Here is a 17511-nt window from a genome sequence, read left to right as displayed (position 1 = left end):
GTGTCCCATCATTGATTATAAAGGCATGTATTGAAACTAGCTGTTGAATTTGTGAATGAGGACTGGTCATGCTGTGAATGTGAGTGGGTGTTTTGTCTGTATTTTTGAATATGTTGAATGTGGAAACATTGAATGAGAGAAGTAGGTGTTTCACAGAAATGACACTGTCTACAATCCTGCCATGTTGGGTGTTGACAAAATGATCTGAAACCTTAGAATTAGAAACAGAAATTGTATGCCGCTTGCTGATGATTCCCTTCTGTCTTCAGATTGCCGGAGTGAGGAGGGAGCAGCATGGCCCCAAGAATGAAACAGAGCTTGCCATGGACGTGGGGTCCTTGAGCACGAATGGGGCTGTGCAGTCCCAGTCATTGTCGTGTGTGTATCCTCCACTAGCCCCTCAGTCGGCCTCCTTGTCCATGGGGGACCAGCACCCTCTAGCGGCAGACGCAGCAGCAGATACTGAAGAGAAATCGGCATCTAACAACATGGTGGTCTCTCATAGCGAGGAGCGGAGCGACAACTTCTATAACTACAAGGAATCAGCAATGCTTGCTAATAAAGGATTGAAAGATGTTGAAGATTCAGTGACAAATGATGATACGAGTCTAGGAGTTACTCCTCTTGAAATGGAGGCTGCCTCTCCGGTCAAGGGAGGTAACTCTGATGGAGGTGCTGGGTCAGATTGTGAGGAAGACCCTGTTGAGTGCGGAGATTGCAACCGCGACTTCCTCACTCTGCAGCAATATATGGATCATTCGTGTGCACGTTTAGATTCAAAAGACCCCAACTTTGCCGACAATGAAAGTGAAATGAGTGATGGAGAAAGCTTTAATGGCAAGATTGTTTACAACCCTGATGGTTCTGCTTACATTATTGAAGGAAGTGACTCTGAAATCAGTGACCTTGACATAGATGTCCCAAAGCAGGACGGGGCAATCATAGACAAAAAGGGTTTGTCACCAACAGTCCCCACTCTACACCCAATTTCAAATGCTTTTTTTGTACCTAGAAATCCATCATCATTTTTGAATAGTTACTGCAACACATCTAGTTCCTCCCAGAAACTTACCCATGAAGCACCAATTATGCACAGTTACCGAGTGTATGATGTGCGATCAGGGAAAGACTTGAAATCAGGGGAGGAGTCCTCAGACTCGTCCCACAGCAATGAAAACCACATGCCATCATCTACCTCCTCCTCTTCTGCTAAGTCTGAAGCTCTTACTGTCCCCACCAAACCCATCCTCATGTGTTTCATCTGCAAGTTGTCATTTGGATTTGTTAAGTCTTTCACAGCACATGCCACCACTGAGCACTCCATGCACCTCAATCAGGAGGAACGGACAATAATGTCTCAGAAAAATGCATCTGCAATAATTCAGGGTGTTGGTAAAGGCAAGAGGCCTCTGATGTCATTTCTAGAGCCCATGCCTGCACCAGCATCAGCCTCATCAGCTTCCTTTGGCTCCAAGAGTCCATCATTTATGTGTGCAAATGCTCTCAGCTCGAACAGTAAGCAGGAATCTACCACTGTGAGTTATGTGTATACAAAACCAAAAATCTCATTACCTTCAGCATTGGAAAACCAGTCAGCAAATGACAGTGTGTCCTCAAAGCATGTTAATTCATGGGTAACCAATTCTCAGTCTGCTGTGAAATCTGAAGATGTTGACGGGAATAAGGAAAATAGTGACTCAAATGGCAAGGACTCTGACCAGGAGGAACCTTTTGGTAGCTTCCAATCTGCAGAAGATAGCTCAGCCAAAAGTACCAAGGTCAAGGGTGATCCAGAGAGCCCCAGAGTCAACAGCGAGAAGTCGAAGTTACCAGGTGAGGGCAACGCTGACAACACTGCCTCTACCTCAACCATTAACTCATCGTCTGTAACTAGCGTAGCCAGCCCCTCTCTTGTTAACTCCCAGACCTTCACAGGCTTCCTTGGTATGTGTGATGAACACCCTCAGGGCCGAGCGCAAGGCGTGGAGTGTCCAAAATGTGACATGATTCTCAGTTCGTCCCAATCTCTTGGTGGTCACATGACAATGATGCACTCTCGGAACTCCTGTAAAACATTAAAATGTCCGAAGTGCAACTGGCACTACAAGTACCAGGAAACATTAGAAATCCACATGAAGGAGAAGCATCCTGACAATGACACTCAGTGCATCTACTGCATAACCAACCAGGCCCACCCACGTCTTGCCCGTGGGGAGACCTACTCATGTGGGTATAAGCCATACCGGTGTGAGGTGTGCAACTACTCAACAACAACTAAAGGCAATCTCAGTATACACATGCAATCAGACAAGCACATCAATAACATGCAAGATCTTGCTAATGGTAGCAATGAGATCAAGATGCCTCCCCAGCAATCTCCTTTCAATAACAATGATGACAGTCAGTACAAGAAGGCCAAGCCCAAACAGACATGGAGATGTGACGTCTGCAACTATGAAACCACAGTGGCGCGGAACCTTCGCATCCACATGACAAGTGAGAAGCACACGCACAACATGATGGTGCTTCAACAGAACATGAAGCACATGCAGCGGGACATGCACATACAGATGAACCAGCTGATGATGCTCGGGCAGCAGGACCCAGCCATGTTTGGGCTGCCGTCACAGATGTCAGGAGGGATGTTCCCTTTTGACCAACAGGTCCTCATGGCTGGGCTTCCCCCTGGCTTTGAGGTGCCAGTTAATTTGACTAAAGAAAATGGCACAGCTATTCCTCAAACTGGATCTGAGAACATTGACTCCTCCAAGCTGTACCAGTGTTGTGTGTGTAACATCTTCTCCACAGACTCATTAGAAGCCCTTCATCAGCATCTGCAGCATGACCGCAGCAAGCAGCGTGAGAACGAGCACATTGTGGTCAACAATGGTACATACATGTGCAACTTGTGCACATACAAGACCAACCTCAAAGCCAACTTTCAGCTGCATTGCAAAACTGACAAACATATCCAAAGACTTCAGCTTGTGAACCACATCAAGGAAGGGGGCAGCAACAACGAATGGCGCCTCAAGTACCTGAACGTCAGCAACCCCATTCAGGTGCGCTGCAACTGCTGCGACTACTACACCAACAGTATTCACAAGCTGCAGATGCATGGCAGCAACCTGCAGCATGAGGGCAGTGCCCAACTGTTCCGGCACCTCCAAGGGGAGGAGGCCAAATTGAGCGGGGCTTCCCCCAAGTATTACCAATGTACAGTATGTCTTGTGTCTACCCGCACCAAGCTGCGCCTCATCCAGCATGTCCACTCCATGAAGCACCTGCAGGTGGAGAGCCAGGTCAAGGTGCAGGCACAAGAGGCTGGCACACCTGTGGAAGACCTTGCCAACCTCTTCGTTGTCAAAGAACTGACTGATGGAGAAAGTATAGACTTTGATGATGAAGGTAAGACAACTCAAGAATCATTCAAACACCCTAATGTTTATGTATACTATGTGATACTTAGAAACCCTGACATTTCAAATCATCTTGGGTTGGACTGGGCTTCTGGACTTTTGATCTTAATACCATATGAAAAACTGGTGGCACATATTTATCAATCCCTGCTCATTATGATCTGGTCAAATGCAAGATGTCCGTAAGTCATGTTTTCAACTGAAGTACTTTATACTAACAATTTATGACCCTAACACAAATATAAAGCTTTATGTAACTACGGGTAAATCTCTTTATTAATGAAGAGGTATCTATGGCAACAATATGATGAGTAATAATTTGATAAGCAATCTTCAGTTATTTTTAAGTTGTCAAAGTTAAAATATGGTGCTGTGTAGGGGAGTAGGCTGGTAGCCATGGATATCTGTGAGTAATTATCACTCGTACAGCATTCATATTCCAACACAGTAAAATTAACATTAAAGTAGATGAGAGTCACGATTCTGAAAAATCAATACCAGTTAACATGCTCAGCTACTACTGGAGACAAACGAAACTTGTACACAAAAGATCGCCATTATAAACATCTTTTTATCATTATTTCTCAACACCATGAAAAATTTACCTTTAAATGAGAAAAACAATGTCCATGCCTTTGATGAGAGAAATATTCAAAAATAAACTAATGGAAAGTTACAACTTAAGAGGTAAAATAACAAGACAAGTGAATTCATTGTCAAGAAAGATAGTTTAAACCGAGTGTTTTGATTAATAATTGACGGCTTTACCAGACTATCATGATGTAACGACAAAAAGATCTATAATTCATAAACAATAGGCGAGAAAGCGTGAATAGGACAGTAGCTTTGAAGAATTGATTTTCAATATGGCTGCCAATTTAATATCAGTGTTGACCTGACTGGCCAGGCAGGTAACAGGATGTTGTTGATTACGCTAGTGTCTCATTATAAAGCAGGTCAGCGCAATCAAACTCCTCATTATAACAACTGTCAGTATAATAACCTCGTTATAAAACTCCCTTATCACACAAGTGGTCTTTATGCCTAGGGTGGAAAATTTCAAGTGGGATGGCTTGGTGTGAGGGTATTATATCATGATAAGGGTAGTGGGTTTCAGGGGGGAGGGGTGGGACCCTGGATGTGACCTGATTAGGCCTTGCAGTGATGAATACTATTACAAAACCTGTTATGCTAAAAATATCTTTTGACTTGTTTTATCATTTAAATAAACATTAAACTAGGCTTCAGGGAGTAAACACAAACTGCTTGCCATTCAAGGCACATATGTTGCTTTTCAATCCATGTAAAGGAGTTTTGGGCTATTAAATCTAGTTAAGAGGACGTTCTCATCTATTATTTCATCTTCAAGTTGAACCTTAAGAGCCAACATAGTGACTATTGTACAGCCAAAGGTATAATTCAGATTTGAACTATTCATCGTTCACAATCTCATTGAATATCTGTGTGCCCTTTCACACACCTGTGAATCAGAGGCTGCGTTCCCACACCAATATCTAACAAGGCTAGCCTGGATTGGGTTTTAATAAGTTCACACTTACAAAACAGGATACAATTCATTTCTGTAAAATGTTCAAGTCTTAGTTGTGTAGATGAGCTGATCTAAGAATGACGGTGTTTTGAAGACTGAAATTAAAGGCTTGTTGCTGTCCTTTTCAGAAGTCATTTGAGAGTGGATAAGATTTCAGTGGGGTATTTCCAGCGTGGGATAGTGTTACCCTGATGATATATCTACACCATGGCCTTAGCAGTTTCATTGCCTTGTGGCAGCTTGTGTTTCTACTTAACCACATCTTTCATAGACACCCAAACTCTCGGCTTCAAACGAAAATCACTATTTTGATCCCCCATGCCAAAGAGCAGACAACTCTTACACACCTGAGAGTATTATCCACTATTTGATTGAAGATTATCATCTCAAGGTTCAGCTGTATAGATGTAGTTTACGACTTGCTGGTAATATGGTTAAATTTGAAATTTTACTTCAGATAATTATCTATACATTTATAATCAAGAATTGAAGGAATTTGGGAAATATTTCAAGTTCAAAACTTAAGGTACTTTACAAAGTATATTTATGAATGTTTGGGGTGATCTTCAGGGGGTGATCTTCAGAGGGAGATTTATGGCAAGGTAGAACAGATGAGTGGGTGCTTGTCAAAGATATAACATACGCATGGACAACAGGGATTTCTGTACTGGACACCAGATGTTGCTCACACTCAAGTTTCACTGACATAATTGCCAGAAGATTTGTTTATTCAAGTTATGACTTTCTCGACATGTTTGCTCGAGACAGGTTCAACCACCTGTAGTCATTCTGATCTGTCTCAAATGCAGCTTTTGTAGTAGACTACCCATTAACATATTCTTTCAATCACAATCTGTTCAGTCCTGTTGCAACTGAAAGTGACTTTTGTAAGCAGTGTTTGAGTGCCTTTATAGTGTGTTTGGCTGGGACGTTTATGTGTCTTCACCGTGTTATGTAGGCCACCACGCTACAGTTTTAACTGACAGGTCCTCCAGCTTGTTTGTAGATTAGGGTAATGAAAAGAATTCATATTTGATAAAGGATCATTTTGCATGGTGTCCTGCGACGAGTAAAATCGTGTTGTTCACAAAAGAAGAAGTGCCCCCTCTCCCCGAGCAGGGTCATGTGACTGTAATGTCGCTAGCGTGTACCAATGCCCGAAACAAAGGCGTAAATATGCAGCTCTCATCTGGGAAATACATTCCCCTTTCATTCGACTTTAATATTGAATAGACGAATATCTGGGACAAAGCTTTGAAAGAAACTGTACACTCATTATAAAACTCCTCCTTTCAAGGCTGAGCACAATTGTGCCACTTTCTAAAGAATTACTGTAATATATAGCTAAGACTAGGCTATAATAAATGCTTTAGACTGAGATTGTTAATGGCTTGCCACTACCGAGATAGTCAGTACATAAACCGCCATCCATGATTATATCTATCTTAAGCAACGGCTGTATGATTCTGCTCCAATCTAATGACATGCTTGCTCTGCTACAGTTAAACTTTACAATTTAGACAGATTAATTACCCATGAGTCACTAGCCACACCCGTGGTAGCTTCTTTTATTTGTGGTTTTCCTATGTCCTTCGATGTCCTCTGTTTGTGTGTCGACCCACCCCATGTTTGCCCATGAAGTAAACACCCTACTGATCCACACGTCAAGACTAAAACAATAGCATGTCTTGTCCAGAGGTGTGAAATACACAAACTGTCCATGCAGGATTATACAGATTAAGATGACTCGGCCATTTGTGATCATGCCCTTGCTGAGTTTTTGCCCTCTTGTTGGTTTGGTCAACTTGCAAATTTGCTTTGGCCCCTGTCCACGTCTAGGTGGCGAGAGACTGGTCAGTTTAGTCTGACTGAAGGGATTTGCTAGGAAAACAGTTTCTGTGCCCTAATCCTTATTACACCATGTATGTTCAGCAGAAGCCTTTGCTTTCACCTGTTTCAGTGTTGGAATATGTGGTTAGGAAATAACCATCTTACTGTATCATCATGTGGTCTGCCCATGAGAAACCTCACACTCAACTGATGAAGCTGGTGCCAGATTTGTATTTGATAAATAGATTTCTCAAACTGGACAGATGAATGTGAAGCTTTTAAATATCATGACACAAACATAATAGCTGGAGAAACTTCATGGTGATGATGGCGGAGATAAGCCAGATGGGAAGTAGCCATTGGAATGAAGAGTATTATGTTGTCCCCAGGACTCCTTGTCACCTGACATGGTAAACAGGAATAATTGTCAGATGAAATTCTATACCTAATTTCTATTAAGCTTTGTAAGCACAATGATGTTCTCCATCTTTCTTCTTCTGTCTCACCATACCATAGCCTTGATTGCCCTGTCTACACACGCCACGCCACGCCACGCCACGCCACGCCACGCCACGCCACACGACACCACACCACACTCAGATATCTCCTCAGCATAACCAGCATAACCAACCACGCCACACAACCTCACAATTCCAACCAATCTCATCCACTCAACCTCACAATTCCAACCAATCTCATCCACTCAACCTCACAATGCCAACCAATCTCATCCACTCAACCTCACAATTCCAACCAATCTCATCCACTCAACCTCACAATGCCAACCAATCTCATCCACTCAACCTCACAATGCCAACCAATCTCATCCACTCAACCTCACATTGCCAACCAATCTCATCCACTCAACTTCACAATTCCAACCAAGCTCATCCACTTGAGGTTATGAATCACACCCAGCTCATCTGTTTGTCTGTACTGGTTGAGTTCCCCTCCCACACCCCACTGCTACCATGTCTCTACCCACCGTCCCCAGCATGCTCTTTACCCACTTTGGAAGTTAATGAGTATTCAGATGCCCCATCAACTATCCCAGTCACACAAGACCTCCTTCCCAAGCAATAACCCTACATGACTATGCCAGCACATTGAGCCCTTGTCTTCAGTGGGGCTCTCTAGGAAGCATGACAATGATTAATTACACAATCCCCATCACACCTTCAAAGAACGTCCCTTTGTCCTCTCATATACATATGTGTATAAAGCTTTTGATTTTTCTCTTCTCTGACGTATGTTCATTACTACCCGTTCAGCTTACATCCCCAAGTGGACACTCATTTCCAACCCCATTCTTTTCTCCCACCCCTCCCCCCCTCCTATAACCCCCATCCCTTAATTCTTTTATTTCACCAGTTTGGCCTGAAGCTGTTCATTCAACACAGTGTGGTTCTTCTATAACCTGTTCTTTTATGTAGTTCAGTTTCTTTCAAGTATTCAGAGCGTAAACAACAACTGCCCATCCTTAAATCATTAAGGTGTAACTGTCTGCCATCACCTGCAGAGTGTTTTCATTAAATGCATTCTGTTTAAGAGATTTCCTAGCATTGACCCTCAGGTCTGTGTCCGTTGCTTCTCATTCCTCCAGATCTTCTAGGGTGGTTAGAGGATTACATAAGGCAGCTCTGCTCATTTATCTCAAGGATCTGATTAATTTTAGGGTCATTTACAATGCTAGTCAGTTCAAAGAGATTAAGTCGGACATGGCCCTTGTTTTATTGCCACCGATAGAATGGCCTGCGAATAATCAGTGTGATTTATGTTGTCGTCCCATCATTTCTGATGCAATCTAGGATAAATGAAGCGAGTCCGAGTTCAATACTGTCTCTAACCTCCACCCTCAGTGTTTCTCCTCTTCTCCAGACTGCTCCAGACTGCTCATCTGTATATGTTATAAACATAAAAGTTTATCTTTCATGAGTTCTTGCAGTTCCAGTTACAATCATAACACACTGATATCATGACAACGAATCTTGAACATGTACATAATAATAATAATGTCCATTTGTATGGCACCTATCCGCACACGAATGTATGCTCATATCACGATGTTAAACATTAAAATCCAACTTTGTATTTAATGTTATAGTAATATATGCAGAAGATGAATGACGTAAAAGTCTTTGGTTCAGAAATAATGCGGTAGACCAAGCTTGATATGAGAATTTCAGGGGAAATTGAACATATTTCAATCCAAATTTAACATGCAGTTTATTCTTCATGAAGAAAATTGATTCCAATTACGAAATGTCGTTTCGAGTATTTGTTGTACGCTACCGAAAATGTTATATTGGCCGTTTACACTTGAGCACTGCTTTCCTCTTGGCTTTGGCTGTGCAGCGTCCCCATCTGAGTGAAGCTGTGGCCAGTTTGCAAGTTGTGTGTTTGTTTGAGTGTTTGTTTGACACTGCTGGGTATTGATGGTTTTGTCAAACACTTTCTACATGGAGGTGTCCGCTACCTGTGCCGTTACGCAGGATTGTGTTGATACTGTCAATGCAGACCCTTGATCTTCTGCAGCGGTGTTGCGAAACTTGGCCGTGCCAGCGGAGTTTGTACACGATGCTGCACACTTGACACCAGGCTGTGTGCGCCCTCCCCCTACCATCTTTGTTTTGTTTTGGGGTATTTTTTTTTCATTTTTTTTTTTCATTTCACTACAAATCCTCCAAACAGTTTTGCTTGGTGTTCACAGAATGATGCCAGTGTTCCTGATCATCATATGACAGAAATATTGACTACTCTATGGGGGTTATATAGGTATAAATACATCTTCCAGTTTTAATTGTTCAATTCCACGAATACTGATATCATGGTTCCTGATGGTTATCATTACTTCCTTTTTTTATTTGTTATTTAAATATAGCACAGAATGTTTTCATTCATTTCTTTTAATTTCATGATAGTTTTTTATCTTTTCTGTTTCATCTGTTGAATGTTATCTAAGTTCAACCCATATCCTTTTCAGAACCAATATCCATTATGACTGATTTTGATGTTCAGGGGGAAGTTCTTCCGGAACAGGTTTTACAGTTATTGCTTTATTATACTGTTAGAAAACCATTGTGAACTTTGCTGTCCCCTCATCATGTGACTGCTGACCTCCAATGACCTCAAGGTTGTCCTGTTTGGGATGAACCAGCATTGTTGGGGTCAGGTGGGAGATGTCACCCTTGGCTGACTGGCCATTACTGAAGTGGTCAGTGGTCAGGGTATTGTTGTCGCTCACCAACCAGTTTCATAAATGGCCTGTCCGAGGGGAAAGGTGGCTAAACCTATGGCCGAGTTATGACCATTAAACAAACCATGGTCTTGTCACATTCCATACAGACGTGAAAGAGAGGCCACGATCTCCCCCCCTGAAGCCCCTTCTAGGGACCAAAGGACTCATTAGCAATTGTTCCCCTTGTGCCAATCTCAACTTGTACTTTTTCATTAACATTGATTGTGTTCAAGACTCAGTTCTACTTTGAATGTGAATACTGTAATCTTTTTTGACTTCATCATAATGCTACGACTCTGCATTTATTATCATTCATTAGATTATACATACTCTTAAATCAGTTTTTGTAATATGTGTAATGTATATATATTATATATATATCAAACTTTGGAATAGGTTTTGCCGGGGTTTTTTTTAATTTTTAAAACTCAACAGTAAGATCAATACAGGGTTAAAAGTTGAAAAACCACTTTCCATGACACATTCCTAAAGTCAGCAATAGATGTATCAACTGGTGACCCTAACTTCCAGATACTTCTTGGCTGGTTGACCCCTTTAGGATCTGGTTGGCCATAACTGTCTTGTGTTTTTGATTCAATTGCGCTCTTCGGGGTTCTTTCTTCACCAAGGTGTGGGAACATCATGAATGCTTTATGGCCTTGTATTCATTATTTATGAATATGACTGATGGGCTCGAGGAATCACTAGGGTTGTCCATGCATAGCAGCACGTGATCGCCTGTTAAATTACTGGAAAGGGGTTTTCAGATTCATTTAACCTGAATATGCAACGACAGTCATGGTTTGCTTAAAACTGTGGTTTAAGAAATACAGTCCCTCTCCAGGCTCTCTATTGGTTTGCCGACGGCCTTTGTATAGACATTTAAATATGGAATATTTTCTTGGTGACTAAATTGTTTTCTCCTCCATGAATCAGAAAAAGGAATAACTTTCCCTTGATTGTATGGAGTTGTCATAGGGCTTGAAATGATTTGAATAAACTTTTTACAAATTGTAGCAAATTACCAAAGTCATTGTGAAAGTTTTCCTTGCATATCAGGCCACCTAAACTATTTACATGTTCTTTTTGAATGTTTATGGTAACTAGAAATAACTTAAGCTTGCAAAAACATTATTTGTTTTCAACTTCCATATGCACCAAGTTTGTCTTCTAATGCATTGTTCAGAACTGCAATCAAATATTTCTCCGTCAAATGAGTTGAAATTTCAAGCAGTTTGTATATTTTAATGAGGAGCTGTAAAATAATTAGAATTCCTGTGAAATTGTCTGCGGCTGTTAAGAGTGAGAGCAGGGTGTAAAGTCAGGATGTATTGTGAGATTTCAAAGTTACACACTTACACGAAACTTGACAAAAGTTGAAAGAAAATCATTGAATCTTGCGCAGCTAAGACAATTGCCGTGTTTGTTGATCATTTTGGGGGACAATAGCCAAGTCTCTTCCCCCTCCCTGATTCTAAACACTTTTACAAAGAACAGACCCATCTAAGAACAAAAAGCCGTTGGGCAAATAGTGTGGTTTGTTTGATAGCCAAGATGAGCAGAGACCAATGAAACGGCCTACATGTTTACAGGGGAACCAGTCCTTTGTGTCAAATTTCTTAAATCAATTCAGCCTGTCAGAGACCTTCTCATTATGAAGCGGGGATCAGCTATTCAGAAAGGTCGTCTTTTTCTATAGCGGAATGCTCGTTGCCCCTAGCAACAGCGGGTAGCTTTGTTTAACTTTATACTCTGATATGTTTAGGCGAATGGTTTCACTTCTGTCATTTTTTACCCATTCATATTCTAATCTGGGGTGCTTAGTAGATATCACATTTATGAGTTTATCGTAGATGAATTGCCCACCCCGTGACTCATAGCCTTTGATTGGAGGAGCGTTTTCAGGACGGGAGAGACAATCGCGCTTTATGAATTTGTGGGAACAAATTGCATTACTTTCTATCCCTACTGGTTGTAATAAATAGGAATATTTTGACAGTCTTTTAAGAAACAACAAGAGAAGCAGTAATTGAATTTACATAGCCCAAGCTTGTGACCTGAGCCATGACTTAACAATAGGCCATTTGCGAGTGAACGACAGCTCGTATTGGTCTTTGAGGTGTGTCTCATTGAGCCTGTTACTGTAAGGAAAAATTAAAATAAGAAAGTCGTATGAATGTGGTAATGAGCGATGCAGGAGAACACAGGTAGTAGCCACAATGAGGCCATGCTCTCGGGTAAGGATTTACTTGTCCTCCATTTCGCTTTCTTTCCTCTCTCTCTCTCGCTTGCTTACTGTAGTTCTCTCACCAGACAGTCTTGTTTATTACCCGAGATGATTTTCTTTGAGGGCCGCCATAAGTAGGCCGCTGATAACACGACCAGTCGAGTTAATTTTCTATAGGCTGAGGGTGACATCGTTGCCTTGTGTTGAGAAGAGCGGCATTCCGATACATTAGCTGAGCCTGTGGACTTCTGTCTGTGCCTGGTCAGTAGGGGGAGATCGAGATCAGCAGCATCTCATTGACCATCTCAATGACCACTACTGTAACAGCCATGGACTCATAAAATATTCCTGGCAGTGCGTGTGTAGGGGTGACCAGCGGTAGCTAAATGGTAGATAGATAGCCGTAGACTGATCGCTAGTTGACACACAGTTATTCGCCATGTGACCCCCTCGTCACGCCAATGGCTGCCATATTGGGAACAGATTGGGAGAGATTTCTATCCTGTTTCATCAATAGATTATCACATATTGAAAAACATGTCTGTCTGATTTGTGATTATCGCCAGTGATCTATATTGATTAGGAGGTGGTTGATCAGCGGCAGGGGTTGGTGTTGTCGGAGGGTGTGATGTATCCTTGAGGTAGATATGTTTGTTGGGGGATGGGGGTGATATATTGCATAATGGAACATAAGCTTGGCTTTATGTCGCGTCATACATTATGTATGTAGCAGCAGATAATGCTTTAAACTGTCAACAAACATGTCAGAGCTGACATCTGTGTAAAGACAAAATATAAAATATGAGACACTCTGATCTTAGGCTGTTGTTTATGGAAATGGTTGTTTTCCTGGCAAGCCTCCCATATATGACATATCATTTTTACAGCATCATCATTATAATGGATTGTTTATTTGTTTACTTTATTATGCAAGAATTTCTTCATAAACAAGTTTTTTACCCCTTATTAATTGTTAATAGTAAAACCTTTGGCTGTTTACATTTCAGAGCCAATGTTGTAATTTCAAGTACACAGATGAAAATAACAAAATGATTCAACAGAATATTTGGGCATGTCTCCTCTAGTTTCCACTAAAGGTTTTGTCCGGTGATATTGTGTTTATTGGTAATAGCTGCATGATTACCTCTATTATTTTTCACAATTCAATTTCACAAATATTATAGGAATGACAAAGTTAAGTTTTTAGTCAACATAATGAACATTTACCCATGCATGAAACTAATTTTCTAAGATAATGATAAATTTAAAATTTGAATATAATTAATGTTGGTATAATGATTGTCATTATGATCATTAATGTTGGTTTCATTATGTTAATTCTTTGCATACATTGCACATAATAGTAGTCAGGAGAAGCTGACAGCACACCTGATTGTCAATATGGTTGTTAATGATCGGATTACTCTAGACTTATTCTCATCTGAAATTAACATTTAATTAGCTCCTGATCAATACAAAGCTATTGTCAAAAGCAGGAGCTTTGATAGTATTTCTTAACCTTGTCAAAATATTTGACGGAATCAATATAAATGTCAAAAATACTTCAGAATTGTCTTCAAACATGTTATGAAAAGAAATTGTTTTTCCTCTGGATTTACGTCAAGGTAGAAGAGACAGAAAAATGTATGAAACAGTAGGTGAAATATGTTGTTAAAGCATTATGTTGACATACAAGGCGGATTAATCATGGCTTGGTATTTCATCCAAGGTGACAGGGATAATGAAAAATTTACAGGTTTTTCTTTAACAGGTCGAGGGTTCTTGATGGGCTGAAGACTTCAGTCTTCGTAAACACTCAGTTAATCCCAAAGAGAAACCAGGATTTTACCTTGTCTTTGGGCCAAACTCTTAAGTCACTGGACAAATTTTGCAATGTCTAACCACGAAACAATTTGCTTTAAAACAGGATATTGTCTTTAGGATTGGGATTTGAAGTCGTGTACACACATGCTGATAAGTCCATCTTACACAAGCTAGGGGAAAGCAATGAAGCAGGTGAAATGACACAAAATAACCCCATTATTTCAAGGCTTAACAACTAAGATGAAGGGAAAATACTCTATTCTTTTTTGCTTTCTAATTGCTTTTGTTTGGACTTAACCCCTTAGGCTCACTGACCGCTGTCCAGCCTTAATCAGTTGATGCCCCGGGCACAGGAAATACCTTAACGATCAGGCCTAGTCCACCCGTCCAGCGACAATCGACCTCATTGTTCTAAGTGATTGTTCTACCTGTAATTACGTGAGAGGCCTTCTGTGATGTAATAAGTGCTGTCATATGTGCTACGTAAGTCAGTTTCCGATCAGATAGCCATCACCTCGGTCATGCAGCAAACAGTAGCCCCGTGTGAGCCCTTTTCCTTACTTCCTGCTGGTGTTACTACAACTTTCTGTTTAACATACTTTACGTACATACTAAACATAATGCTGCTTTGGACATACTAGACAAATTTTTAAACTCTGTCATTTTCTTGTATAGTTACCTTCTTTTCTTCAACTGTATCCTGTCTTTTCGTCAGTTTAACCTTGCCACTCTGTAGATGATGCTAAAATATGATATGCTGTTTGTATCAGTAATGTCACCATCAGTTTCATAGGTACAATTGACGAATTGTGATCATTCTCTCCAGCTCAGCGGATGAGTGACATCGATCGAACTTGTAGAATTTTGTCTTTTAGAAATATTGTATGCTTGGGATACAACTTAGAGAAAAGTATTTTGAAGAAATATATGGTACGCTTGTTGTCTGGGTACTGTGATCAGGCTACTGTGAATATGTGGTGTGTCAAGATACGGTGGTGTGTCAAGATACGGTGGTGTGTCAAATACAGGTATTGTGACAGGTATCATTTTAAAGGGCTCCTTGAGCTTGTGGGGTATGGTATTTAAACTAAGGTGCCCTAAATCTTAATGTTTAGCATCAGGGTTCCAACTTGGACTCTTGGACTCTCCTTAAGCGTAACAATTGTCGATGTATGTTGTGAATGATCACACAGATAAGCCCGCATGTAGGCTTACTGAAAGAAATGTGCAAGTATGTTAGTAATATTTAAACAGTCATATGTCAATACAAAGTTATATTTAAATGTCAATTTGAGTATGTTCAGGCATAGTACATTTGAGTTACTCTCATTTCCATTTAATCCATATATTTACTTTATTTTCTATTTGACCCATATAGTTATTTTACAAAATCTAAATATGTTGCTGCGCAGAATGATATTCCATATTCATTAATTTATCTTATGACTGATATGACACGCTGTACGTCAGCATATGCTAAGTAAATTATACATGCTAATATGCAGCCCGGTTTTATTGTCTGAAATAATAGAAAGAGTTGTTAGAAATAATAGGAAATGGCATTTACAAGTCTGATGAGCAGCAGTGCTTCTATATCACAATATCATACCACAAAGATAGCGGGTTCCTCTTCAAGAGAACCAGCTGTTTTTCCCTGAATAAATATTTCTGAAATTCATCATAAGTTCATCCGTGTGTGGAACATCCCACCCATGTTGTGTGGTGTGCGTGTAATTTACAAACACTATCTAACAAATTGTTTTGACAGGTAATGAATATTTATAACTTCAAACAAATTTAGTAATTCATCCCCTCATCCGAAATTTTGTCTTAATACAGTTGTAGACATGGTACCGTCCTTGGTTATGTCCTGTGTCCTTGACAACCAGAAGCAGTAGTCCAAGAATGATTGTACAATTCTAGCTGTTAAGAGGAGGGGGATGAAGCAGTCTGTGATGAGGAGTGGGGGTTGGTAATGAGGGGGTAGGTGGGGCAAGCTCTCGGGCGGTCTGGTTACCATTGGAGTAATGGTAAAACCTCATGGCCATCAACAAGATCATTATACTTCGTGTGCAGCAGAGTAATTGCACAAAGCTTGGAAGATGCAATGGTATATATAGAAAAAAATCCTTAAAACATCTGCTGGAAAGTCAGATTGAATATTTATGTGCATATTAAGGTTTCCAGTTAGCTGGTAGTTTGTCAAGTGTGAAGGAAAACACTCCCCAGTTCTGTTGTTAGATATGCTTTTCTACACATTGCAATGGAACCCTTATTGAGAAGAAACATGGGAAGCCGCTAGTTCCTGCCCAACTCCACTGACAGTAATCACTGTTTTCTGCACAACTGTAACCATTTCATGCCCCGAGATTAACAGTATGTAATAGTAACAATCACTGACTTGTTTGTAAACAAAGTACCACCCTGCTGTGATTCGAAGAAAAGGATAAAAATTTACAAAATTATTTTGTTTGATGTTACGTTTGGGATAATCCACAATTTGAGAGTTGTTACGTATGTATAAATCCATCATTTTCTTAATTCTTAGCACATCGTACTAAGAAAAACAAAGGGTTGCATTTTTTTCTTTTATCGATTTTTGTCACATATTTGGCATTGGTCTTTCCTCCGATTTGGCCGAGTCTGTTGTCCATATTGGAATTACTTCATACCTAGTTCCTGTATCTATTGACACAGATAAAAACGGCCATAGTTGGGTAAACAAATATTTGTAGAACTTAGGACAAGGAACAATGCACAAATTATTTGTCTTAGTTTTTCAATATCCATGTGTAATATGGATTAAAGGACCCAAGTTTGAATTGAGGGTGCTGGAATTCCGATCTAAAATCTGAATGTTCATAGAGATCGTTGGAATTTTGTCATTGAACCCTGACCCCGGTCTTCAAATGATTTGACCAATCCGGGGACACGTCATAATAAGGTTTACACAGTCCGGACCCACAATCAATTTTAAAGTGTCGCAATAAGCCTTTGATCCCAGCAATCGCCATGTTCTTTGTTTATACAAGCTGGATGTAAAACAACTCAAATTCTCACCACCCCTTCCTGCCTAATTTGAAGCAGAAATATGGCCGAATGACCCTCTTCAGAGAGAGTTTGAATTTGTTTCATTACCATTGATTCATGCCATAAATTATCTGCCCGCTCCCTAGCCCAGCAACACATTATGGAGTTTAATTTGAAGGAGGATTTGGGTTTGGGAGATAAAGCCACACTTTAATCCTGTTAGCTAGGAAGGTCATCCTTATGACCTTCAACCCATGCCAGCTCTAGTTGCAAACATTTTATCAACTTGATGAGACAATTTCAAACTTTAAACCTCCCCAGAGATAACATATCTTCAAGCATGAATGTCTGATGACTATATCAAAAATAGCTCTTTGCATCTTTGTATTCAAAT

General features: G+C 40.4%; 1 protein-coding gene across 1 annotated transcript in view; it reads left to right on the top strand.

The window, feature by feature from the left end:
• The window catches only part of LOC124260351 (zinc finger homeobox protein 3-like), a 42467-nt gene that overhangs the window by 5443 nt on the left and 19513 nt on the right, over positions 1-17511 (top strand). Inside the window, 1 exon segment of the mRNA XM_046694640.1 lies at positions 270-3408. Within this exon segment, the coding sequence (XP_046550596.1) occupies positions 324-3408 (3085 nt within the window). The 5' untranslated portion in view covers positions 270-323.

This window comes from Haliotis rubra, unplaced genomic scaffold, assembly GCF_003918875.1.
Source record: "Haliotis rubra isolate DU_JTF1 unplaced genomic scaffold, ASM391887v1 Scf76, whole genome shotgun sequence".
In the NCBI taxonomy this organism is placed as follows: domain Eukaryota; kingdom Metazoa; phylum Mollusca; class Gastropoda; order Lepetellida; family Haliotidae; genus Haliotis; species Haliotis rubra.
Note: the sequence above shows the minus strand (reverse complement) of the source record. Positions and strands in the feature narration are given on the sequence as shown.